At 37.3% G+C, this 27,138-nt stretch overlaps 1 protein-coding gene across 8 annotated transcripts in view; it reads left to right on the top strand.

Moving 5' to 3' along the window:
• The first annotated feature begins 411 nt into the window (after window positions 1-411).
• The window catches only part of cacna1db (calcium voltage-gated channel subunit alpha1 Db), a 78,280-nt gene continuing 51,553 nt past the window's right edge, over window positions 412-27,138 (top strand). For 4 of the 8 annotated variants that reach the window (XM_089119243.1, XM_089119245.1, XM_089119246.1 and 1 more), the window contains exons 1-10: window positions 3,348-3,828; window positions 8,253-8,601; window positions 10,373-10,478; window positions 16,508-16,647; window positions 18,952-19,094; window positions 19,612-19,764; window positions 20,995-21,191; window positions 22,448-22,551; window positions 22,667-22,836; window positions 25,339-25,416. In XM_089119243.1, the coding sequence (XP_088975369.1) occupies window positions 3,798-3,828; window positions 8,253-8,601; window positions 10,373-10,478; window positions 16,508-16,647; window positions 18,952-19,094; window positions 19,612-19,764; window positions 20,995-21,191; window positions 22,448-22,551; window positions 22,667-22,836; window positions 25,339-25,416 (1,471 nt within the window). In that variant the 5' untranslated portion in view covers window positions 3,348-3,797. The other 4 variants (XM_089119248.1, XM_089119244.1, XM_089119242.1 and 1 more) reach the window with 3 other exon arrangements.

Raw genomic sequence — 27,138 nt, 5'->3', positions numbered from 1 at the left:
ATGTAGGGGCGGGGCTTATAGTTGGTTGGATGGTTGTAGTTTGCAATTGGTCGATCTCATGTGAGTGACAGTTGCCCCGCCCTCACGTCAGTAGACACGTCATCAGAGAAGATGGAGGCAAATTAATAAAAAAAATGTGCATGAATAAACCATTTGCACTAAATGCTGCAATATTAATTGTGATAACTAACTATACAAATCATTCTCGGTAGCCTATAGAAGAAGAGCAGAGTTGACACCGCAGCTAACGATAACAGCACAGAGAAACTTATTTGGAATCACTTTCAGACCGATTGTATCCAGCTGACGAACGGTAAACACGTTTACAGCCAATCAGAGTCAATCCTGCTGTAACGAGCTCGAGCATTTAAAGCGGCAGACAAGCACGCGCTTATATTAAACAGAGCTAATCGTTATGGTCAGTGGGAATGGGACTTGGATTTGAAGGGATGGTTCACCCAAAAATGAAAATTAGCTCATGATTTACTCATCGTAAAGCCGTAGGTGTGAGATATGTGTCGACTTGAAGTTTTAAAATACGGATTATATTTTTCTTACACGAACGCATCGCTTCACTTCAGAAAGCCTTTATTAAAGGGATACTCCACTTTTTTTTCTTTTTTTTTTTTTTTTTGGAAATAGGCTCATTTTACAACTCCCCCAGAGTTGTGAACAGGTGCCCCAAACAGGTGAGTTTTACCGTTTTTGAATCCATTCAGCCGATCTCCGGTTGTGGCGGTACCTCTTTTAGCATAGCTTAGCATACATCATTGAAGTACACCATAGACATATACACTAGATCTCACCTGGGGGTTCTAAGCATGCGTCAAAACCGCCGCCATCTTGGAACAGGGGTCTTGTCATAGGAAGTAGCTAGGTAACGCTGCTATCTCTGCCTTAACTTCGAATTCATTGATGGTGGTGGACTTTTGTGCAGCGTATGAAGTTCACGGATGAAATCTGAACTAGGAAGAGTGTTTAAAAAAAATTAAAAAAAAATTTTTTCTTTCTGGAATCAATGATAAATACATGTCTGACCGTTGGAACAAACCAAAAAAAAAAAAAAACAAGAAAAATCGCATTCATGATGATTTATGGTGATTTTATTTCCGTTAGACCTGTGTCTACTACATTAAAGTGGAGGGGCTCCCCTGTTTCAAGATGGCGGCTCTATTGACGCATTCGTTCTAATGAACTGACGTATCCAAGGTGAGGTCTAGTGTATATGTCTATGGAAGTACACAAGACCATTAGCATTTCTCCAGAAAAAAATGACCAAAGTGTTTTGATATTTTTCCTATTTAAAACTTGACTCTTCTATAGTTACATCGTGAACTGAGACCAACGGAAAATTAAAAGTTGTGATTTTCTAGGCCGATATAGCTAGGAACTATACTCTCATTCCTGTGTTTGAGAGGAAACTTTACTGCTGTACCATGAGTGCAACAGGACAGTCCCGGTCACGTTGGAAGCTGGGCACATGGTTCCGCGCTCAAACAATTACTAAAGTCACGTTTAAACGGGCATGTATAAAATACAATAATGCTAAAATTAATCTGTATTTATTAATGAAAGCCCATTTCCTCCAGATTAAAAATATTTTGGTAACTTAATTCTGACGTACTAAATCATAGTTATGATAGGCCTAAGTGTTAAGTTACTCTAAAAAAAATAGTAACATCTTCCACCGTTGCATTACTTGTAATTATTAGCTACTAATTACATTCTAAATCCCATGTCAACCTCGACAAGGACATGGAACTGCTTTTACTTCTTTCAAATAAATAATATTGCCTAAATTATTCTTGAACTAACCAAAGTACTCAAAGGGAGAAGCTTACATTAAAAACATACATTTTAGCATAAGACGTTAGATTTTGATGTTAAATCCACTATTGAATTACAGTAGGATGTATAGAATTACAGTTGTTGTTGCAATTATATAAGTAACTAATTAAATTACAGAAAGGGAAAGAGTCGCTTACTTTACTTTTTCAAGGGAATTAAATTACAGTAAATGATTAATTCGTTAATAATGCATTCTACCCAACATGGATTATGATATAGTAAAGTTATAATTATGAGATGAAAATTCAAAACTATGACATACTGAGAATGATTCTATGACTTACACAGGCATATGAATATTTACGTATTTAATTGCTAATATTTGAATTAAAGATATGTCACCATATTGCAAATTTGTGTAAATTTAATGGAAATATGGAATATTAACCCCATAAATTATAATAATTATTACATTTAAAAATAAAAACACTAGTAACAACAAGCCACTCTGGGCCTTCTGTGCCAAATCTGGTGGCTCATCTTACCCTAAGGGTTTAATCTAAATATTTTTTCTTCAAAATAAAAACTAAAACTTTTACTCACAAATGTAAAAACATGAAAAATCCCTCATTAACAAACAGACACACAAAACTCTGATATTTAGTATAATATATTCTGTCATAAATCACTGTCTATTTCCCAAAAACACAAATTTGGATAAATTAAACTCAAAACTGTGTTGATGGACTTAATTACACGAAATTAAAAATAGCAGCGATTCATCAAAAGTGCTGATTTCATGGTGTCTATGGTCAGGACTCAGGAGAATAAGTTAAGTTAAATTAAATATGATTATTATATTGGCTGTGCACTGAAATAAACACAGTCAGAGCTATTGGGGGGGAAACACTATATGAAAGAAACATGAATGTGGCATGAACGTGTATATTTGGTCCATAAACAGTAAGCCTAGAAATATTTTCACTTGTGGTTATTGGAGTATTAGTGGATTTATTTTAATTAAACTATAAGCTATTTGAGCTGTATTTAATGAGATTTGAGATGGGGATTCAAACTGTGATGTAATGTAGAAACCGCAAGAGGTCGCTGTTACACACACACCTCACTTTCTGTGTTTATTTATAGGTAAATAAACAGAAAAGTTACAAATTAAATAAACCACGCTTAAGAAAAAACTAAGATCAGTTTGCACCATTACACCTAGAAATGAATGCTTGACATTAGAAAATAATTTACCTCAGAATCATAGTTGATGTAATTATGATTAATCACTGTTTATGGAAAATCAACAACATGATCAGATAAATCGCGTTTGAACGGAATATTCGCGTGCACGCGCTCCATTGGCTTCCACTCAGTGCACAGAAGGCTTGAGTCAGAGGATTAATATGGGGATTATCTGCTACACACAGGTAATCCAACACACACTCCCTAACTGTGCTTCAGCATATGGCCATAATGAGCAGGAAACATGCACTCGGGCAATGACAGATGATGACGTTCATACTGGGAATCCGAGGTAAGATTTAGTTGTCAACTTTATCTGGGTGTTTAACAGCTGTCTGACTTTATGAAGCCGAGGCTCTGGAGTGATATAGTGTGTGTCTGAGGCGGTGACCTGTTGCAAAGCCTGTTAGATGTCCTGCAAAGGTAATTGAATATTCCTGGCAACTCTATTCCCCGAACACGGGTTTAATTGGAAACAGACACACAACTGCGAGCGAAACGAGTGTGTGTTGTCCCTGATTTAGTCCGGATAGAATAAGACTGTCAGACTGACTCTAGGCATCTTTAATGGCGCTCAGTGGATTTAATCTTTATCGCGGAGACACCCGGATGTTGCGAAGAGGCTTCAGCATCAGCACCACCATCATCATCATCATCATGATTATCAACAACAGCGGTCTAAACATGATAGATAAAATGTGATAATCTCGCGAACTGGACTATAGCAAACAATAAAACAGGGTTTCAATGTGGAGGAGGGGATGGACGAGTCAGAGGAACCGACGGAAGGAGGTAAACACACAAATACAGATGTGACTAATGCGTTTCATATTAAAACTGAGCGAAACTGGGAGATTTCGCTGTATCCTCAAAGTGAAGATGTCCGTGTCAAAGTTGTGTTGAACGCATCAGCCATATGTCATGGCTGAATAAATATGCTATCATAAATAAGAACGTTTTGCTAACGTTGTCATTAAGTTGTGAATTCGACACGAATGTTCTCTTAAACGTTTTTTACTGAACGCTATGGAAACATTTCATTGTATCATTCTTCAATCATAATGGGATTACAATCATAACTCTGAATATTCTTAAAGAAATAGTACCTTTATTTTTTTTTAAGTTTTTTTTTTTTTAATTAAAGGTAAAACGTTCCATGGCATGAGCGATATATATATACTATATATATATATATATATATATTGTTTGTGTTCAAACTTTCTGAGAACACCAGATAATTCTGAACTAACGTTGGAAGAGTTTTCGTTCATAACTTTAAGATATCCTTGAGTAAACATTAGCTAAAGTTCTGAGAACGTTTCAGGACATAAATATATATGAATTTGTAATAATATAGGCATGTATATTAGTGCTTGGATATTAGACATTTGTGCTGTCAAATCGATCAATCATGATTTATCGCATCTAACACAAAAGTTTTTAAATATATAATAGGCTTATATAAGTGTATATATTCACAAATATACATCACTCACACACATTTACAAACTTTTATGCTAGATATGCACCCAAAATCTGTGTTCATCTTCAGAACACAGTTTAAGATATTTTAGATTTAGTCCGAGAGCTTTCATTGTAAATGTGTGTACGGTATACTGTCCTTGTCCAGAAAGGAAATAAAGACGTCATCAAAGTAGTCCATGTGACAACAGTGTTTTGAAGCATCGAAAATACATTTTGGTCATAAAGTAAGAAAAACTCAGACTTTATTCAGCACTGTATTGTCTTCCGGTTCTGTTGTGATCCGTGTTCGCTGCTGACGTGTGTGTGGTGCGGCTGAGCTTCGGTTACAGTCTGAGGGAGACGCGCGCTGTACAAAATAATCTTCACAAACATGTCTGAGGATTTCCACACAGAGGAACACTTGCATTTTTTTGCCCAGCCATATTTAATTGAACTCGAATACACGGAGACACACGTCAGCAGCGTCACTGAACACGGATCCACAACAGAACCGGGAGACAACACAATGTTGAATAAAGTTTTGTTATTTTTGGACCAAGATGTATTTTTGATGCTTCAAAACATTGTAACTAACCCACTGATGTCACATGACTACTTTGATGTCTTTATTTCCTTTCTGGACAAGGACAGTACACCGTACACACATTTACAATGAAAGCTCTCGGACTAAATCTAAAATATCTTAAACTGTGTCCCGAAGATGAACGGAGGTCTGATGGGCTTGGGATGACATGAGGGAGAGTCATTAATGACATCGTGTTCATTTTTGGGTGAACTAACCCTTTAAATAGCATTTGTCATTAGGAGTATCGTTGAGGAATCGTTTCTCCTTCTGGGGTTCGACTTTCTGACGAGGGTTACAGCTCTGCCAGTTCGGTTGTTCCCTGCTGGTTCGCTGCTTCAGGACACCGTAGTGACTGTTCAACTTATAAGTAAAGAATGCTGCGTGAACTCAAATATTTAAGTACATATAACTAGGGTTGGGTATCGAGAATCGAGTATCGATTGGAACCGAGACTAACTTTTCGTTTTTTCCGGAATCGTTCAAAAGTTAAAAATTCGGTTCTTAGTTTCGATATTCACAGTCCGGCGAGCGGAAGAAGAAACCGCTGAACACCAACGAACGAAGAAGCGTCTACCGGAAGTGTTGGCATAACCACGCGAGTCGAACATGAGTAGCTTACGTCGGCGATCCAAAGTGTTGCTTCACTTTTCTAAAAATAACGAAATCTCGGCAAAATGCAAAATTTGTGACAAAAGGAGTATTTTTACAGAAGGAGTATTTCCTTCAGAAAGGCCGTTGGTTGGCAAGGTTAGCTAAACTTTTTTGACCCTGCCTCTTAAAAGAATCGGAATCGAGAATCGTTAGGAACCGGAATCGAAACAAGGAATCAGAATCAGAATCGTTCAAATTCAAACGATACCCAACCCTACATATAACAAAGTTTTTTTTTTTGTTAATTTTAAGTAAAAATTATTACAAGTTGGGATTACTTAAAAAGTATGATGCAAAAATGGTGCATATAGAGTAGAGCCCGACCGATAAAGGATTTTGAAGGCCGATACCGATACAAATATTTGTTGGTTTTAAAATCCGATATTCCGATATATCGGCCGATATTTTTATTTATTTATTTATTTTTCAGAAACGCGCAACAAAACATTAACAGATTTCCCTAACATTAGTTATTTGTAGTTATTTATGAGTTTTAACTAAAATAATATGCTAATACATTTTAAAAAGAAACTTGTTTCTTTATTGTCACAACAGAACAGACTGACGATAGTGGCGTTAGCTAGCTTTGTGGTTAGCTAGTCTATGATGAGCCATAATTTAGCAATCGATAACGTCATACTGCAAATTGTAATAAATTTTCAATATAACAGATGATACGTCTCATTGCTATAACTGTAACGCGCTATTAAAGAAATACTTCAGTCACATTGTCTAAAGTTAAAAGGACAGTCAGTCAACTACACTGTAACAACGTAACGTAATTATTACTAGCTAATCCCGCTTCACTCTCGGCTTATTTAACAGCAAAACTGGACATGATAGTCACAAATGTTGTCATGCTTATTTGAGTTGAGAGAACTGATGGAGATGATCTTTTAATTGTTATTTAAGCAATGTATGTATCGTGACCAACTCAACGAGTGTTGCCGACAGGAACGGTGTAGAGCGCCCTCTGGTGGACAAACTATACAACTCCAACACTCATGACATGGTTCAAGCGTGTTTCGTCCGTTTTTATTTTATTTTTGAAATATTAATTTATCGGCCATTATAACTGCCGATGCCGATAGTTTGGAAAATGCCTATTACACAGGTCACAGTGTAAACGTGATAAACCGCGTATCGTTGCCATCACCGTTGGGTGCTACAGTATTTACATGAATCATTCCAACATGAATCATTATTTACAGCTAAGTGACATGATGTACAATGCAGTTAGAAGCTAACGTTAATGTTTTCTAATGTTAGCCTAACGTTACGTTAGAGATTTTATAACGTTCAAATACGTTGTTGACAGATGTAGACATCCTTATTTAATTTCATTTGGTGTTGTGGTCTACCGCATAACTTAAAGGGTTAGTTCACCCAAAAATGAAAATTAAGTCATTAATTACTCACCCCCATGCTGTACCAACCCCGTAAGACTTAAATAAAGATATTTTTGATTGAATCTGAGGGCTGGATCACTCTTCCATAGACTGCCTAAGGGACTGGCTCTTGACGGCCCATAAAGTCATTAAAGAAAAGGTTTAAATATTCGGTAAAACTCCTAAGCGGTGAGCAGCCGGTAACAAGAAGTAGACGAATGAGAACGTCCTCGTCTCAGTTCTCGCGCATGCGCCCATAAGGAAGTAATGGAATAGTGGAATAAAGTCGTTATTTATGTTTTTTTCGCACAAAACGTAGTCTCGTCGCTTGATAAACTTATAATTGAGCTGCTGTAGGCACATGGAATATTTAAAACTTTTCTTTAATGACTTTATGGGCCGTCAAGAGCCAGTCCCTTAGGCAGTCTATGGAAGAGTGATCCAGCCCTCAGATTCAATCAAAAATATCTTTATTTGTGTTCCGAAGACGAACGAAGGTCTTACGGGGTTGGTACAGCATGGGGGTGAGTAATTAATGACTTAATTTTCATTTTTGGGTGAACTAACCCTTTAATCCAGAGCAGAGACTTATCTCGTTTGAGATGTGGCTCGGGAAATTGTCTCCAGCCTCTCGGGAAACTAGTATCGGAGTTGCATGTACCCCATGCACACTGTTTGACCATTTTAAACTTAAAATGACTAGAAAAAACGAATGAACACTGTATAACTGCAATGTATTGTAGTGTATTTGGTAGTAGCTGCGCACTGTGATTGGCTCATCGCGTTTGAGGGCGTGGCTTAGCCATAGGTCAATTGTATTAAAAACTTCATCAGAGTTCCCGCCTACGAGTACGTTAACGCTCGTCAATGGAGCGAGGCAAACGAAATGTCTGAGAGTCTGGTGGGACCAAGCTAATTCAACACAGGGTTGGGCATTACAACCATTTAACGAAGGAGAATTAATCTGGGTTGAAATCGCCATCTAGTGGTGAAGTCAAGGGGCTTCAGACAAAACATTACAAAAACGAATAATTGTTCCTAGTACCTGCGCTGTGAACACGCCAATGGTTTTAGGAACTGTGAAAAGGTTCCTCCGGTACGACCATTCATTTTCTGTCTCTTTTCAGGGGCCAACTATGCCAGTGGCACCAGAGTCCCGGCCCCCAGTGAAGCTCCTCCCACCTGGACCGAAGAGCTGTCAGTCACCAGCGGGCAGTCCTCGGCCCAGACCGCCGCTCTCTCCTGGCAGGCCGCGATCCGCGCCGCGAGACAGTCTCAGGACGTCCCGAAGACCCTGAACCCCTCGGCTCCTGCGAGCGTGGGGCCCGTCAGCTCTCTGGCCCAGAGGAAACGCCAGCAATACGCCAAGAGCAAGAAACAGGGAAGCAGCTCTAACAGCAGACCTCCCAGAGCTCTCTTCTGCCTGACTCTCAATAACCCTGTGCGCAGAGCGTGCATTAGCCTAGTGGAGTGGAAGTATCCTTACACCAGCACTGAGACGACACACACTTCATCACTCTGAGCTGGAGGAAACGGGTTATTTACAGAATCACTTTTGCATTATGGGTATCAACCGAAACGTACAGGTGAAACTCAAAAAATTTGAATATCGTGCAAAAGTTCATTAATTTCACTTATTCAACTTAAATGGTGAAACTAATATATTATATAGACTCATTACATGCAAAGTGAGATATTTCAAGCCTTCATCGCCTATGAAACTTTTTTAATTAGAAACGTAAAATGTTTATTCATAATAAAACTAACCGGTAACACTTTACTTGAAGGGGTGTGCGTAAGACTGACATAACACCTTCATAACCATGACATGACATAAATATGAAGGAGGTTTCATGCATGTTTATAACAAGTGTCATTCTCTCAATTATGATATTTTGAATGCAAATATGACATTGTTTGAGATGTCTTATGGTAGGTAATGACAACTTGACATTATAGACAACATAAATTGTCATAAATATGTCATAAACATGACATAGCGGATTAATTATCAAACTTAAGAAACTTAAGCTTTATGGGGTTAACGTTACATTAAACGGTCATGTGTTTGGTTTTGACATTGGCTGTCATGAGGCATTATAACTGTGTCATGAATATGTTTCAACTACAGTGACACAAATTTAATTTGTCATTAAAAAGTTATAATGGCTTCATGACAGCCAATGTCAAACCCAACCACCTGACAGTTTAATGTAATGTTAACCAATAAAGCTAGGTGCTTTCTTAAGTTTGATCATAAATCTGCTGTGTCATGTTTATGACAGGTTGTGTTGTTTTAGTAATGTCAAGTTGTCATGACCAAGTCGTCTCAAACAATGTCATATTTGCATTCAAAAAAGGTCATAATTGAGCGAATAACACTTAATGACAGTTGTTATAAACATGCATGAAACCTCCTTCATATTTATGTCATGTCATGATTATGAAGCTGTTATGGCACACCGCTTCAAGTAATGAGTTCCCAACTAATCAAATAGATTTTCTGTAATTATACCCTAGGTGAACTCCAGCTTTATAAAGAAAATTGTGTGAACTCGACATCTTGTGTCATGTGTTCATAATCACATGTACCCTTCGCTAATGGCCTTGTTCAGTTAAGTTGCACACCTGCCCTTCCCTTTAGCAGCAAAAACGCTGTTTGTAATTCGCCATGACGAAATGACACCTGATTAAACCAATGAGATGAGTTTGGGGCGGGACCATCAATTTGACTGACCAGTGTTAGTTGGAATGTTAGTTAGTGTGTTTAGAAACAATTGCTAGTCACTCATACTTAACATGCAATAGCTTTAAGTTAAGGATGCCACCATATCGGTATCGGCCGATATCGGTTCATTTTTATGTTATGGTTATCGGCCTGATAAGAGCATTTGTTCGATATATTAAAGCCGATAAATAATGTATTATTTCCTTCAGGTGAGTCGTTTTTTTTACTCTCAAAAATTATATAAATGAAAAAAAAAATTGATTTATCTGCCGATATATCGGTTATGGTTTTGAAATTTAAGAATTATCGGCATCAACCAAATTTTTCATATCGGTGCCCTACTTTAAGACCAAAAAGCCACATAATATGACTGAAATGACAGGGTGCAGTTCTCCAACATGACCGAAACCTGCTTTGTGGTTTTCAGATACAATATTACTACTTCATCAAGTTTAGTTTGCTGGGATCTGTTGGAGAATGAATGATGTTGACATTTCTCCTTAAACCTGTTACTTCCAGACCTTTTGATATCTTTATACTGCTGTCAATTTTTGCCAACTGTGTGGCCTTAGCCGTTTACATCCCCTTTCCTGAAGACGATTCCAACTCAACTAATCATGATTTGGTGAGTATTGTGACGTCTCTTCTGACTCCTCATTGGAGTGGGATTAGTTTCTGCTAATTGAGATTAGATGAGTGAATTAAAGTGGAATTACATGAGCACAAAGGGAAATTTCTCCAAAGGTGCTTGTGTCCACATTGCTCATGTCTGCGCTTCATTTGCTCTGTTGTTCTCTTGTGTGGCTCGATTGCATCTCCGAGAGCTAGATTTCAAACCTGCACATTTAAATGCCCTAAACTGAACAGTCTGCAATGAGATCAAATGGTTACTTTTGCTGATGTCCTTTGCTCCTCAGATCTGTCTCTTTGGATAACACCCATGTGTTTGTTTGGTTCAAATCAAAATTGGCAAAGTTATGCTTCAGCTCATTTTTGATCGGTCTGCTTAATGCTTTTACAAAGACTATTTCTTAAAAATACTTAACGTCTGAATTTCTATAGCTGTATATAAAAAAATGTTTTATGTGTGTGTTTTTGGCTTTAATTAGATGGTAAATAATGTTGAGATTATCAATTTCACTTTTGCACAACAAATAAATCGAAATTTTGGTATGTTGCAAATCTGCAACAGCGGGCATAATGGTCAATTTGGTATGTTGCAAATGTTCCTGACCGGAGTAATCCTCGTGCGTAAACAGGAAATAAGTCCGTCACTTTGAAACAAGTGCTTTTCGAAGGTTCGAGGTCCGTAGTGAATATGCACTAACCGGCATTGGGGGAATGCAGACGTTATCTCGGCTGGTTGACTGAGTCAAACGGTTTGTTGCGTATTTGCGACAGTGGGCGTTAAGGGGTTGAAAGTGGACAAAATATTTCAAACTGTTTTTATGAAATTATGCATATTTTAAACATTGAATTAAATGCCAAAAACAGTTTATTCAGTAACTGAATTACCAATAGTAGCTATAAAACAAGCCCAAAAAATACCGGGACTCTTATTTTGAAATGTCTATGTTTTATTATTGGCGGCTGCTCATTTAAAAACATGTAACATATTATAACATTGCTGAGTATTTCCTCCTTAAAACTGCAGTGAACCAAAGACAGTCTCAAAAACACGCTTTGGTGTTTCTGACGTCACAAACCACCTTGTAACCAATCAGATCAACGTGTGATCGTCAACCAGTGGATCTCTGAGTGAGTGAGGGAGTGGAGGCGGGGATCATTTGCATAGACCCATGTATACTAAATGAGGCAAGGGTGTCGAGTTACATTCAACATATTTTAACGTATGAAGATTATTTTTCAAGGAAAAAAAATTTGTATAAATAAGCTCAAAATATACCGGGACTCTTATTTTGAAATGTCAATGATTTACTATTGCTGGCTGCTCATTTAAAAAAGATATATGAAGAGTTCAGATGCAAAAGCTTCTAAGTGCCATTTGAAATTTTCTTCTAGATTGATCATTTTTATCAAGCTTGTATATTTAAGTTCAGTGATTTCACTTAAATGGCAATGAAGATTACCTATTAATTGTTATTTAAGTGAAATTACTGAACTTAAACATACAAGTTTGATAATCATCATCACTTAGAGGCTTTTGCATCTGAACTCTTCATATACACATAATAATATACACACCATAAAGTAAACTACGTCATAATTAATCAACAGTAGATCATATATATAATCTTTTGGCATAAATGGCTGGTATTCATTTATAAACTGCTTTGCACTTTCAAACTTGCAAGGCTCATATTTATTCACCGAATCACATTAAGCCGTATCATGTTATTCACACACAAAGAGTGTGTAATTTCCTGGGATTCGTGCAGTCTGGTTATGATGACACGAGGCCTGTCTGTAGTGTTTTCCTTGTAAACGCAGAGTGAGTTTTGCTTCTCTGAGCTCCAGGGCTTTGGGCATTGGGCTTGTCCAGTACGATTAGCTTCAGTCGAGTCGGTGACACCAGTGTTTAACCTTTCTCTCTCTCTCTCTCTCTGCATTTCCATTACACTTTCATGCACACGCATCGATCATTTCCAGCCTACAAACCTATATTCTCAATCGCACACAAGCCTCTGGGAAAGCCCTTTAAACAAGCACTGGTGAACTGTAGTAAGAGTGTTTCTGAACGCAACAAGCTGTGTGTGTATGAGCTGAGTGACATGAGCCCGTCTGTATCCGGGAGAAAGAGGATCATAGGAGGATTATATCTTCACTGTCTCTCTCTCTCGCGCTACGGCCCTTATTTCAGTGGACCAGCTGTTCGATTACATGCGTTCTTATTTCAGTATTGGTAAATGAAAATGCATTTTCATGGTGAATTCAGTGCAATGGCAGAACATTACGACCCATTTCATTGTGTAAAGCATCAGGCAAGTTCAAGTTCTGCATGATCATTTTTACTGAAAATTATCCAGGTTAGCAAGCGAATGAGAATCAGTTGTTCAGATCATTCAGCATATGTAATGAATTTAGTTTCTTTGAATGTCACATTTAAATTGGACAAATAGCTAATGTATACATTTTTTTAGGTTATTTTTAAATTGAACGCTCACAATTTTTCAATGTAGTCAATCATTTTATCCCTTTAAACTCATCTTTAATCACCAATATTACATATTTAAATACTTTTTCTTTGAAAAAATTGCCTTCATGCCTTGAGTGTAACTCGACACCCTCGCCTCATTTAGTATGCGCGGTTCTATGAATATGTAAATGAGCCCCGCCTCCACTCACTTCCACTGGTTGGCGATCACACGTTGATCTGATTGGTTACAAGGTGGTTTGTGACGTCAGAAACACCAGCGATTTCACAGCGCGTTTTTGTCTTTGGTTCACTGCAGTTTTAAGGAGGAAATACTAAAAAAATGGTAATCGATCAATCAACTTTTATTTATAAAGCACAATAAAAACAACAGTAATTGAAAATTGTGCTGTACAGCAGAATAAATATCTTAAAAACAAGACCGACCGACCGCAAAGCTAAAGAGTAGGGGTGTTTACATCGAAGCCACCAATATGACCATTCAACATTAAAATCAAGGACACTTGTAGGCCAGTGAAAACAGGTAGGTATTTAACTTGGATTAGACTCGATAAGTCGAACCACGATCGACGTTCAGAAGTTAGCTGAACTTCATACAGTTCACGGCGTTCGTGGTTCGACTTGTCGTGACTGTTTTCCCAAGATGGCTCCTGTCTGTATACGCGAAGTGAACTGTCTTTATAAAGTATCTTCTTATTAAACGGTCTGTACACTTACACAGTTCTCAATGCTTCGTTTTGCATGTATGGACCCTCATTATGTTCTTGTGTTAGTGTGGGGCTATTTTGAGCCTTGTTAGTGGTATAAACTAGCGATTTCTTTTACTTATTAAATGTCCCCATTACTAGCATTATACGCTAAACAGTATTTAGAGATAAAACTCTTTACATTCGATTATCATGAAAACAAATCTCAGAGAACGGACGACTAGGTACCGATGTTTTATTAGACCAAAGGTTCATTTTGCGCCAGAGTTCTCCTTTAACACTCAGAAAAATGTTTAATTGTTTAAATGTTTATTAAAACAATAATTGCAATCCCAATGACGGTCAAACTTTGCCAAGCAAGAAGAGCTTCAGAAATCCCAAAACAAGCTCTGGGATCAGTTTACTTTGGTCCAGCAAATTACCATTTTATAAACATCATCACCTGCTCTACTGCACGAAAACCACTTGACTCATTCGCCTAAATCTGCCGTCCACTAAACCGGACGCTGTGTCCCTGTGGCCATCGGACGGGTTGTCTTTGTCCTCAGACTCGGTCCTTATGTAACTGAAGTCCACAGCAAGTGAATGTACCTGAAGTATTTGATAAGCTTAAGTGCTTTATGACAAAGGGCGGGTGACGTGAAATGAATTAATGCATTGTCAACATCCAGGTTTGGATGCATGTGGAAATCCATGACTGGTTTGTTGTGCACAGACATGCTGTGTTCAGCAATGAGATTGTGTTGTTCAAATGGGATTAATCTAGTCATTGCAGCTATTCTTAGTGCTGTGGCTTAGCCATTGTCATCCGGTCACCTGTCGCTTGAGACATTCACATCAATGACCAGGTGAAACCACATGAAACTATGGCCTGACTTTTTTTGCCTTTATTGTATGGGGAAGTGTGGACTCAAGCACACACTATAATTGTAATTACTGAGCCTGCTTCATTGAATACTGTGCAACACTCAATACGACGGCATATTGTGAATAATAGAAAATAGAAAAATAGCTGACAGCAAAGTAATGTTGCACAACATGTGTCATTTCAAAGTTATAAATTGGCAGTGGGAAGGTTGCCAGATTGGGGCATTTTACGCTTTTGGAAGCTTCCACATTTAGGATTGAATCTGGACATGGACTTGGAAACAGGACATATATTGTGGTGGATTTTTTCAATCTGATGTGATCATTTATGATAAATGTTGTTTATTTACTTAAAGTCCCTATGAAATCAAAATTGACCATACTTACTTTGTTTGCCTAAATTGATCGTTTTGTGGTGAACAATTCATACATGCAAGTCAATCCACACAAAAAAAATTTTTGGCTTCGTAATCTTTAATCAAAGTTTGAAAATGCCCCTCCCCTCTGCATTGGAGGACCTTGCCCGATGACGTAGGCTTTACGGTTTGGGCGTCTCCTTAACATCCATAACCACACCCCTCCAACTGACAGCTGCTGTGTGTTTGCGAGCGCCGAGCGAGCGTTGATTGACAGCGTGTGTAAACTTGCGTTCTAGATCCAATCAGGTGCTAGTTAGAAAAAAAAGCCACGCCCACTATTTTGCCTCATTTAGTATTCCGTTTCTCTCCGAAATACGTCACAACACTGGAGAAAAGTCGTTTGCAACTTCCGGTTCACGGGGACTTTAAGTGTATTGTAATTTAATGATTAAAGGAGTAGGAAAAAAAATTGCTGATAATTTACTCGCCCCCATGTCATCCAAGATGTCCATGTCTTTCTTTCTTCAGTCGGAAAGAGATTAATGAAGCGAATGAAATGAACGAAATGACTCGAAAAAAGATTTGTTCATTTTGATGAACGAGTTCAAACAGGAGAGTCACGAACGCGCATCGAAGAACAGAGCAAGGCGAGCATTTGAGCTTATAAAACTTAAACTTTGTTATTTATTTATTAAATGAGCGATTGTTTCCCTTGATAAGACCCTTATTCATCGTCTGGAATCGTTTAAAGCCCTTTGAAGCTGCACTGAAACTCTCATTTGGACCTTGAACCATTTGGTCCCCATTGAAGTCCATTATATGGAGAAAATCCTGGAATGTTTTCATTAGAAACCTTAATTTCTTTTCGACTGAAAAAAGAAAGACGTGGACATCTTGGATGGAAGTTTTTTTTTTTTTTTTAAAAATGAGCTACTCCTTTAACACATTAAAGCAACACTAAGTATGATTTTTTTTTTACCTTAAAATAATGTTTCCAAAATGGTTTCAGTGGTTCATTAAGTCCTACGGCATTTCTGGATCCTATATTATCTGCTATAACCACGCTGTGTAAGATTGCCAGATCAGGTCGCATTTCTGTAGTTCTAAAGAGACTACAAATTTGACTTACTTTACGTGAAGCGTTACAATAGTCATTATTTAGTTTTTCTTCGTTTCTGATGTCGCAACACATCATAGTTTCGTTAAATCATGCAACATCGTCTGTGGACATCGTTCATTCCAAATCCGGTGCCGGGTAAACAGCTAGTGTGTGCGCGCTAGGCTAAATTATTTACGGCAGCGGTAATGGACAATTCCGCTTCCAACCTGTAGGGCGACCGCACAGGAAAAGTCACTTGCTGTCGCTTTAAGGGGTAAAGAGAAAGGATGCAGGTTTTCAGGATTGGCGAAACCAAAATCATGTATTGGACAAACACTATTTTGTGTCATTGTTCTGCCATTTTGTTAACAAAATCAAAAGTAACAGTTGAGTATTTTGAGCATATTGAGATTTTCGCTTTGGTCAATATTTACAAATCATGCTCCCTGTTCCACAAAATGAACGAGATACTAAAATCTCTCTGTTCTATCATTGTGTGTTTCACAGGAGACGGTAGAATATGCCTTCCTGATCATTTTCACGATTGAAACGTTCCTCAAGATCATCGCGTATGGACTGGTGATGCACCAGAACTCCTACGTCCGAAACGGCTGGAATATGCTGGATTTTGTCATCGTCATCGTCGGGTAAGTGAACGGTCACAGGCTCTTTGTGTTTCGTTTTATATTGCTTTACAGGGTAAAAACCAAGTCCACTTTAGCATTATTACTGTAATAATATACTTTATAAGAACATACTTAAGTGTGAACTGTTTTTAGACACTAAATTGCATGTTAGTTGCAATTAAATGAAAATGTATTTACCTTTATTAAATACAACTAGTTCAACTAATGGTAGATTTAAAGGTACAATATATAAGAATTTTGTAAAAATCGTATATATACATAGTGCGATATATTTCCTGCAGTTGTGTACTTACAATATCCCAAAAGTCCAATTTTTTTTTATTTCAGAGAAATTTATTTAATTTTATCCAATTTTAAATAAGTGGGTGTCCCGGAAAAAAAGGTCGCCTTTTAATGACGTAATATCCGCGCTCCACACTGCCGTAGCCATGCCGTAACCATGGCGACAGACGTGGACAACTGCGTAGTGCGTAGCGTTTAACGACAGTTCTCGTTTCTCTCAAACATAGACCATGGCAAGCAGACTTTGGGACAAACAAGGAGAACTAAAATGAGGATCAACATCAGCGTGGCGTTTTCGAGATGCCGAGAGCTAGCGTCCGCGACTAACGTGGATCTCCTCCGCCGATCTCCTCCATGTTACGTTTAGATTTATTCATCTCCTTTATCATTTTGTGCTTATACAGCCACAATGTTACATATATACTATTCAACAGGAAAAGAACTATAAAGTAAATTATTGTTAGAATTGTTCATTTGTAAGTAAATATATGAGCAATCTATAAAACTAAAACTAACTAACTAACTATATGAGCAATCTTATAGTTTATAATTAAAAACAGTAAACGGCCATTCCCAAAAGCCTTTGTGTTATGCATCATGTGCATATTTCATTTAAATGACTGTTATCTACAGTAGATTATCAAGTAATCCCAAAAGACTTTAGCAAATGAAGATATTTTTTTAATATTCTCTTCTAATTTTTTTCCATGCAACCAATTTTTTCCAGATTCAAAACATTCATAAAGACATTGCAAAATTAATCCATATGAACCAAGCAGTTAATCAACATCTAATGAAGGGGCACGTTAACGTAATCTGATGATCTAGGCTTTTACTACACATCCATAAAACACAGAATATGATAAACATTAGTTCTCACCTAAAAGTGCTAGCTTTTCAAATGCATGCGTTTAGTGATGTTTTAATAATGGCGAATTGGTATTTTGGGTTGACCTACAAATCGACATCATGATTAAACGGCTCTGCTGGAAGAAGCTCATGTCCGCTAGTAATTGTTGAAGGGATTTTAGTAAATATGTTAAGGACTTTGGCACAAAGCTGGCAACTGTTCACAAGGGCTTACAACCTGATCAAATATCTGATCTATGGTCTATCTGATTTAATGTGATTAACTGCAGTCAGGCGGGAGGGAATCCAGTGCTTGAGGTCAGAGGTCATGGTAGATGTCGGATGCTTAGGGATGACGCTGAATCTCATCTGTGGCGTCCTCAAGCCCTGGCGCAGATGAGTGTCGTTTCATACAGATCCATGAAATAAGAAAGAGAAACCCCACCTGGCTTGACATTGGGCAGTATTTACACCTGCTCACTGAGACAAATGCTCTGAAACTAATTTAAAAACATTTTAAATGCAGTTGTTGAAGCCACATATGTACACTTCATTTCTCCCACACTTGGCAGGTTTCAGATGGTAGAGTCAGAGTTTGGCGTAAACAGAATGAGAACATGGATCCATCATGCCTTGTTCCCACTGTGCAGGCTGGTGGTGGTGGTGTAATGGTTTTCTTGGCACACTTTACCCCCTTAGTGCCAATTGGACATCGTTTAAACGCCACGGCCTACCTGAGCATTGTTTCTGACCATGTCCATCCCTTTATGGCCACCATGTCCCCATCCTCTGATGGCTACTTCCAGCAGGATAATGCACCATGAATCATTTCAAACTGGTTTCTTGAACATGTCAATGAGTTGACTGTACTAAAATGGCCGCCACAGTCACCAGATCTCAACCCAATAGAGCATCTTTGGGATGTGGAGGAACGGGAGCTTCATCCCACAAATCTCCATCAACTGCAAGATGCGATCCTATCAATATGGGCCGACATCTCTAAAGAATGCTTTCAGCACCTTGTTGGATCAATGCCACGGAGAATTAAGGCAGTTCTGAAGGCGAAAGCGAGTCAAACACAGTATTAGTGTGGTGTTCCCTTATAATCCTTTAGGTGAGTGTATAACACTCTGTTATAATCATTAATACTGATGAGTGTGTGTGTGTTCCTAGTCTCTTCAGTGTTGTGCTGGAGCTGATCACCAAAGATCGAGATGTCAGCGGACAGACGGGTGGAAAGCCAGGCGGGTTCGATGTCAAGGCTTTACGAGCGTTCAGAGTTCTGCGGCCCCTCCGTCTGGTCTCAGGAGTGCCAAGTGCGTCCACATCTTTACCCAGCATTCCCTGACAGCACAGGCTGATAATAATAACACACTGAGCTGCTAAAGAAGTACACTTTAGCACACTATTAAAAAAAAAAAAAAAAAAAAAAAAAAAAAAAAATATATATATATATATATATATATATATATATATATATATATAATGTTTTGGGACTTTTAATTTAATCACGTGTTAGTTACAATTAAATTAAACTGTATTATAGTTTAAATTTATATTAAATGCAATTATTTAAACTTAATTAGGACTTTTATCTTCATATGTAATGTCATAATTATTTCTGTTGTCACTGAAATATGGTTAAAGTGTATTGTCGAATGTGACAAGCATTTATGTTTTAAAAGCCTTTTATTGCATTAATTTTATACATTTTAGATGTAAATATACTAATCAAATCTCATTTAGATTAGAAGATTTCAAGTACACTATCAGTGCAAAATTAAGCACACATTTTTTCATAAGGATTTTGTGTGTGTGTGTGTGTGTGTGTAGGCTTACAGGTGGTGCTGAACTCCATAATTAAAGCCATGGTTCCCCTGCTTCACATCGCTCTGCTCGTACTCTTCGTCATCATCATCTACGCCATCATCGGTCTGGAGCTGTTCATCGGGAAGATGCACTCAACCTGCTATATAAACGGCACGCGTCAGTGTGTTTTCACACTCATTAGATTATTTACAAACTATAAAAGCTGTCTTTCTAAAATTTATTTTGGATTACATACATCATAATATATCAGATAATGTTTCTTAAAGGGACAGTTCACCCAAAAATTAAAATTAGCCCATGATTTTCTCACCCTGAAGTCATCCTAGGTGAATATGACATTCTTCTTTCAGATAAAGAAGAATGATGGATAGATCCACTTTTATGAAGATAGATGCACTTTTATCATGTATAGATGCACTTTTTGTTGGATAGATGCACTTTTATGATGGATAGATCCACTTTTATGAAGATAGATTCACTTTTATGATGGATAGATGCACTTTTTTGTTGGATAGATGCACTTTTATGAAGATAGATGCACTTTTATGATGATAGATGCACTTTTATGATGGACAGATGCACTTTTACGATGGACAGATGCACTTTTACGATGGACAGATGCACTTTTATTATGGATAGATTCACTTTTATGAAGATAGATGCACTTTTATGATGGATAGATGCACTTTTATGATGGATAGATCCACTTTTATGATGGATAGATGCACTTTTATGATGGATAGATCCACTTTTATGATGGATAGATGCACTTTTATGATGGATAGATCCACTTTTATGATGGATAGATCCACTTTTATCAAGGAGAGATGCACTTTTATGATGATAATGAACTTATCATGGACAGATGCACTTTTATCATGGATAGATGCACTTTTATGGTGGATAGATGCACTTTTATGATGGACAGATGCACTTTTATGATGGACAGAAGCACTTTTATGATGATAGATGCACTTTTATGATGGATAATGAACTTTTATGATGGACAGAAGCACTTTTATGATGGACAGATGCCCTTTTATGATGATAGATGCACTTTTATGATGGATAATGAACTTTTATCATGGATAGATGCACTTTTATCATGGAAAGATGCACTTTTATGATGGACAGATGCCCTTTTATGATGATAGATGCACTTTTATCATGGACGAATGCACTTTTATGAACTTCAAAACAGAAACGTCCATTCACTGCCATTATAAAGCTTGGAAGAAGGTCATATACACCTAGGATGGCTTGAGGATGAGTAAATCATGGGCTAATTAAAATTTTTGGCTGAACTATCGCTTTAAAGATATCCTGACTAGTATGTTCATATACACACAGTAAAAATGGCACCTTGATGTGTTTCTCTCCACACAGGTACATTAGCAGAAGAGGATTCTGCTCCCTGTTCTCTTTCAGGTCATGGGCGTCACTGCACCGTCAATGGCACCATGTGTCGGGACGGCTGGCACGGGCCCAACAACGGCATCACCAACTTTGATAACTTCTTGTTTGCCATGTTGACTGTGTTCCAGTGCATCACCATGGAGGGCTGGACCGACGTGCTGTACTGGGTGAGGCTTGCACTGAATTCAAGCAATAATAGTATATCACTAGCCGCGTTTACCCTTTCCATTACCCTTTAAATTGCGCAACTTGAAATTGAGAATTTAAAATACATCCATGTCAATTTTGTAAAAACTCCCATGGGCCATATATCGCAAAAAAGTTTTGACGCACACATGAGATATTTCGCAAAACTGCAATGCAAACAGTTTTTGACGTACGTAACAGTCGATCATTCTTTAAAGATGATGCTGTGTGTTTGGACAGAAGAGAAATGCCACAATTGATCAAGATCTTGAAGCAGAAGGAGTGAGAAACACTCGTATGAGCCGCTCTCGGTATAATACTTGGATAACACGCAAACGTCTCCTTCCATTAATAATAATGGCTAGTGCGGTGGCTGAGATTTAATTAAACCCATCAACATAGGTTGCCATGATTTTTGGAACGACTTATCGCGAGAGGAAAAAAATACGCTTTAATTGCATAACCGCGATGAATGGAAATGCTGTCATTTCGCAAAAGTGTTTTATCGAAGTTTAGAAAATATCGCAAAAGTTTTGCGCAAATTTGTAATGGAAACGCGCCTGCTGACGTTCCTCTTTCCTGCTGGTCGTGCCCACTTCCGCTCTAAGCACTTTTCCGTGACACACACACACAGAGCTCAACAGATGCTAATGAGATTGACCCTCTAAGACTGAAGGGACAAAGTCAGAAGACAGGCAAAATTGCAAAATATCTTAAATATCTTAATTTGTGTTGCGAAGATGAACGAAGGTCTTACAGGGTTGGAACAACATGAGGGTGAGTAAATACTGACAGAATTTTCATTTTTGGGTGAACTAACCCTTTAAACGTGTCTCAGTGTGGACAGGGCCTGAGACTGGTGACGGTAGAATATGCCGCTCTAAAGCCAGACTGGAGCTCATATAATAGATCAAGCCTGAGAAGATACTCCTCCACCTGTTCATACACAAGACGCTCAAAAATAACAATAGTCTTTTTTTTATTTAATTTTTTTCTACCAATTTTCGTAACAATTACCAATTTTTTCGGAATAAATCAATGTATTTAAGTTGATTCAGCAATTTTATCAAATCATATTTTTACTTGAATAAAAAAACGTTAATTAAGATTAGGTTTCGGTGTTTATGATTAGCAGTTGAGACTTAAGTAGAGTTAATAGGAAACTCAGACAGAATTGGCCAGTTTTTTTGCCGTAGTTTTGTACATTCGTTAATGTGAGGGATGTTGTGTGTTTCAGATGAATGACGCCATGGGTTTTGAGTTGCCTTGGGTCTATTTTGTCAGTCTGGTCATTTTTGGCTCCTTCTTTGTCCTTAATCTAGTACTGGGAGTTCTCAGTGGGTGAGTTGTATTATTAAAGGCTGTCCACAATCAGTTTAGATACACCTTTAAAAATGGCATTCATTTGAATGAGTTTGTGTGTGTGTGTGTGTGTGTGTGTGTGTGTCCACCGCAGCGAGTTCTCCAAGGAGCGCGAGAAGGCCAAGGCTCGTGGAGATTTCCAGAAACTGCGTGAGAAACAGCAGCTTGAAGAGGATCTGAAGGGATATCTGGATTGGATCACACAAGCTGAGGACATCGACCCTGATAATGATGAAGAGGGAGATCAGGAGGCCAAACGCAGCCGTACGTCAATTTTTATTTGTTTGAAACGCATTTGCACACATTAACAATTCCATCCAAAGATCATACTGGAATCAAATCATAATGTTGACAACAATCCCATGATTGTCAGATTTAAGCGTTCAGTTTATGCATCTACCCATCCAAACTTTTAGTTTAGTTCAGTCCAAACACAGTATGAGTCAGTAACAAAACTGAAACTTTACTTTGATTGGTAATTGGCTGTGTATAAATAGAAGGAACACAAGACGAGGACTCACAGTACCTGTGTGTGTTCATTCAAGCAACCTGTGGCTTTATTTTATACCATATAATAATAATATATATATATATATATATATCATCAAATAATTTATTTTATACCAATATTTAGAGAGCAAATAAATGACAGTGAATCAGATATTTTATCACGGTTTGGGGGCTTTGAGTGCTTTGGGGACCATGGGAAAGTACAATTTAAAATGAATAAAATAAGATTAAATTTACTATCAAAATAAATACTTTCGATTAAAATCAAATGAAAATAAATACGACATTAGATTTAAATATATAGAATAAATAGTTGAAATTTTATTGGATTAAAAATAAGTATATAAATTCTAAATACAGTTGAAATAATAATAAATGAACATTAAAATATGTTTTATGCATTATATATTTTAATCATAATAACATTAAAATAATGATTAAAATATATAAATAGTAAATAAAAAACAAATTTTGACAGCAAGTTTTTATTTAGTTTTATTCATAGTCTTTTGACTGCCATTTAGTCATATTTTAGTCATCAATTGTTTAGTTTTAGTGTAGTAAATTTCCGAACTCCATATATATACTCCTGGAGAAAACATCTATTAACCTGTTAATATGAACTATATTAAAGTTTGAACATGCAATACAGACACAGATTTAAATGTTGTGGCATAACATGTCTTTATTTATCTTAAAATTAAATAAAGCCACGTCTCATAAAGAAACAAGAACACGCTCTTCCATTTAATTAACGATATTTGCATTCTTTATAACAACTTGCATCCAACATTCTTCATTCAGACATTCGGTATTTACATATTTGTATAAATTAAAAATAGATGAACCCTTATTAAAGCTATTCAAATTAATCTGTCGGGGCAGCGACGTAACTTGTTGCCATGGGAACATTACGAAGTGACGTAACCTGTTGCCATAGGAACGTTATGAAGTGACGTAACCTGTTGCCATGGGAACGTTATGAAGTGACGTAACCTGTTGCCATGGGAACGTTATGAAGTGACATAACCTGTTGCCATGGGAACTTTATGACGTGACGTAACCTGTTGCCATAGGAACGTTCTGAAGTGACGTAACCTGTTGCCATGGGAACGTTATGAAGTGACGTAACCTGTTGCCATGGGAACTGTATGAAGTGACGTAACCTGTTGCCATAGGAACGTTATGAAGTGACGTAACCTGTTGCCATGGGAACGTTATGAAGTGACGTAACCTGTTGCCATGGGAAGTTTATGACGTGACGTAACCTGTTGCCATAGGAACGTTCTGAAGTGACGTAACCTGTTGCCATGGGAACGTTATGAAGTGACGTAACCTGTTGCCATGGGAACTGTATGAAGTGACGTAGCCTGTTGCCATGGGAACGTTATGACATGACGTAAGGTGTTGCCATAGGAACGTTCTGAAGTGACGTAACCTGTTGCCATGGGAACGTTATGAAGTAACGCAACCTGTTGCCATGGGAACGTTATGAAGTGACGTAACCTGTTCCCATGGGAATGTTATAAAGTGACGTAACCTGTTGCCATGGGAACGTTATAAAGTGACGTAACCTGTTGCCATGGGAATGTTATAAAGTGACGTAACCTGTTGCCATGGGAACGTTATGAAGTGACATAATTGTGCGACGTGAACATCATCAAAAAGCTGTAAAACAGGAGCACACTTTATTTATTTATATTTCATTTATTCATTTGTACAGAAGTTGTAGCATATTCCTTTTGTAAATTTGCAGAACTTGTTTGACTCATCAGTGTTTTGTAAGTTCGATGTGTTTATTAAGATCTGAAATAAAACAAGACGAGAACTGAAATATTCCAGAAACATATGACTCTTTACATTAAGGTAGGAGCCCAGTGAGAACAGGGAAATGTTGGGAATCACTTTTTTCCCCTCTTTTTCATCAAACCGCAGTTTTTTCAAGTTCCCGCAATTTGATCGCATAAAATCGCATAAATATCCAGAATATTTAAAGAAAACAGGCCTCATAATCAAGGATTTTTGATCCGCAACAATCACAAAAAAACTTTTTTGTGGAAGGACTGATCAGACTTTGCTTTATTATGCTTCTGAACCACCTCCTGTCCTCCTGTCCCTGTGTGTCCTGTGTCTCTCGGGTGCTGTGTGTGTGTGTGTGTGTGTGTGTGTGTGTGTGTGTGTGTGTGTGTGTGTGTGTGCGCGCGCGCGCAGTAGATGCTCATAGCTGTTCTCTGTTTGAATGCATGTGAACTGAAGGGGTGACGCTGGGCGATCTGTCCCACGGGAAGAGCTCGGGAAACTCGGGCTGGTTCAGTCAATCCACTGAGACCCAGGGTAAATCTTGCTCTCTGTGTGTGTGTGTGTGTGTGTGTGTGTGTGTGTGTGTGTGTGTGTGTGTGTGCGTGTGTGTGTGTGTGTGTTTGAGTGTGACCCACACATCATATGCATACCAACATATTCAATGAAAACAACAATGCATTGAATATAGTGGTAAGAGACAAAGCACAAATAACCCTGTAAACATGTGTGTGTTTTGTTTAACTGTCTATGTTTGTAAGTCTATTCACATTAAATGTACTTACATTTCTTGTTTCTCACCTTTTGCATCTTTGCATGCTTCATCAAACTTGTACCTTTCATACAGTGTATATTAGATGACTTTACAATACGGGTGCACTAATATGCATTAATTCATGCTTAACTAATGCACAGATAATCATGAGTTAATGTATAACTAATGAAGAACTAAACCATTAATTAATGATTACTGCATCAGCAACTAATAAAGAGTCTATATGATTAATAGATTAAATAATACATGAATTGCTATTAATTCAATGTGTCATTGTGTATTAATTCCTTAATAACATATTTTATTAACTAATAGTTTAAATTAACGCATTAATTACCACAATTAGTCAAAGCTATGCACTTCAACTTCCAGTTGTCTGCTTTAATTAATGATTAGCTAATGATTTGCAAAGGTATCATTATGTTATGACTTTACTTGTTGGGGCATGTCATTATTAACTAGTCATTTAGTAACTGTAGTAATTTGCTCATGAATTTGCACCAACAATGAAGTAATTAATGATGTATTAATGCATATTAGTGTACCTGTCATATTATCTGGACGTTGAGATACAAGGCTTTGGCTCATTTTGGTAATTAACATATTAATTAACACTATTAGTTAAAAAAATTAGTTATTATGGAATTAATCCACAATTACATATTTAATTAAAAACAATTCATGTATGAACTAATACATTAACCTTACAGGCTCTTAATTAGTTCCTAATTTGGTAATCATTAATGAATAGCTTAAATAATCATTAGTTACACATTTTATCTGTGCATTATTTAAAGCATGAATTAATGCTTATTAGTGCACCCGTATTGTAAAGTGTTACTGATGTTTGTGACTGTCACTGTATTTCTGTGAATGGCATTTTACACATTTGTGACTGCTTGTCTGCAGCTTCAGATTCAGAATACAGGTTTGTGACTATCGTCTGCGAGGGCAAATTCGTTCAACTTCAGATTTTTATTTTACAGGTTTTCACATTGGAGCTGTGAGTGTAAATGTTTGCGTACACATACAAATATTTATTGTACAAGTTCTCAAATTCACATCTATGTGCTCTCGAGTATTGCTACTCTTTTACCTTCATACAACACACACCCATTACTCATTAAGAGAAGAGAGACAACACACACGTTCACTTGAAAAGTGTATTTTAAGTGTTTTTAAACTTTTTTAACTGCACTTTAGACCATGCGCTTAGAGCCTTAACCCCTTAGCGGTCACCCCCTTTTTGAGAATGGGGGTTAAAATGCACTATTCACACTTAAATGGTTGTAATTCAAGAATGCTTTGGAATATATATACCCAAGTTTGGTCTTGTTTTAAAGAAAACACTCGGCAGATTATTGCTGGAGTGAAAAGACTTCAAAAAATGAAAGTATTAAAAAGTTATGGACGTTTAAATTCACAGTAAATCAAATATACTTTACTATATATTTTTTATTTTATATAAAATATATATTTTACAA

This window comes from Pimephales promelas, chromosome 14 (assembly GCF_988280905.1).
Source record: "Pimephales promelas chromosome 14, fPimPro1.hap1.1, whole genome shotgun sequence".
Lineage (NCBI taxonomy): Eukaryota > Metazoa > Chordata > Actinopteri > Cypriniformes > Leuciscidae > Pimephales > Pimephales promelas.
The sequence above is the reverse complement of the archived record's forward strand: the minus strand, read 5'-3'. Positions and strand labels throughout refer to the sequence as shown.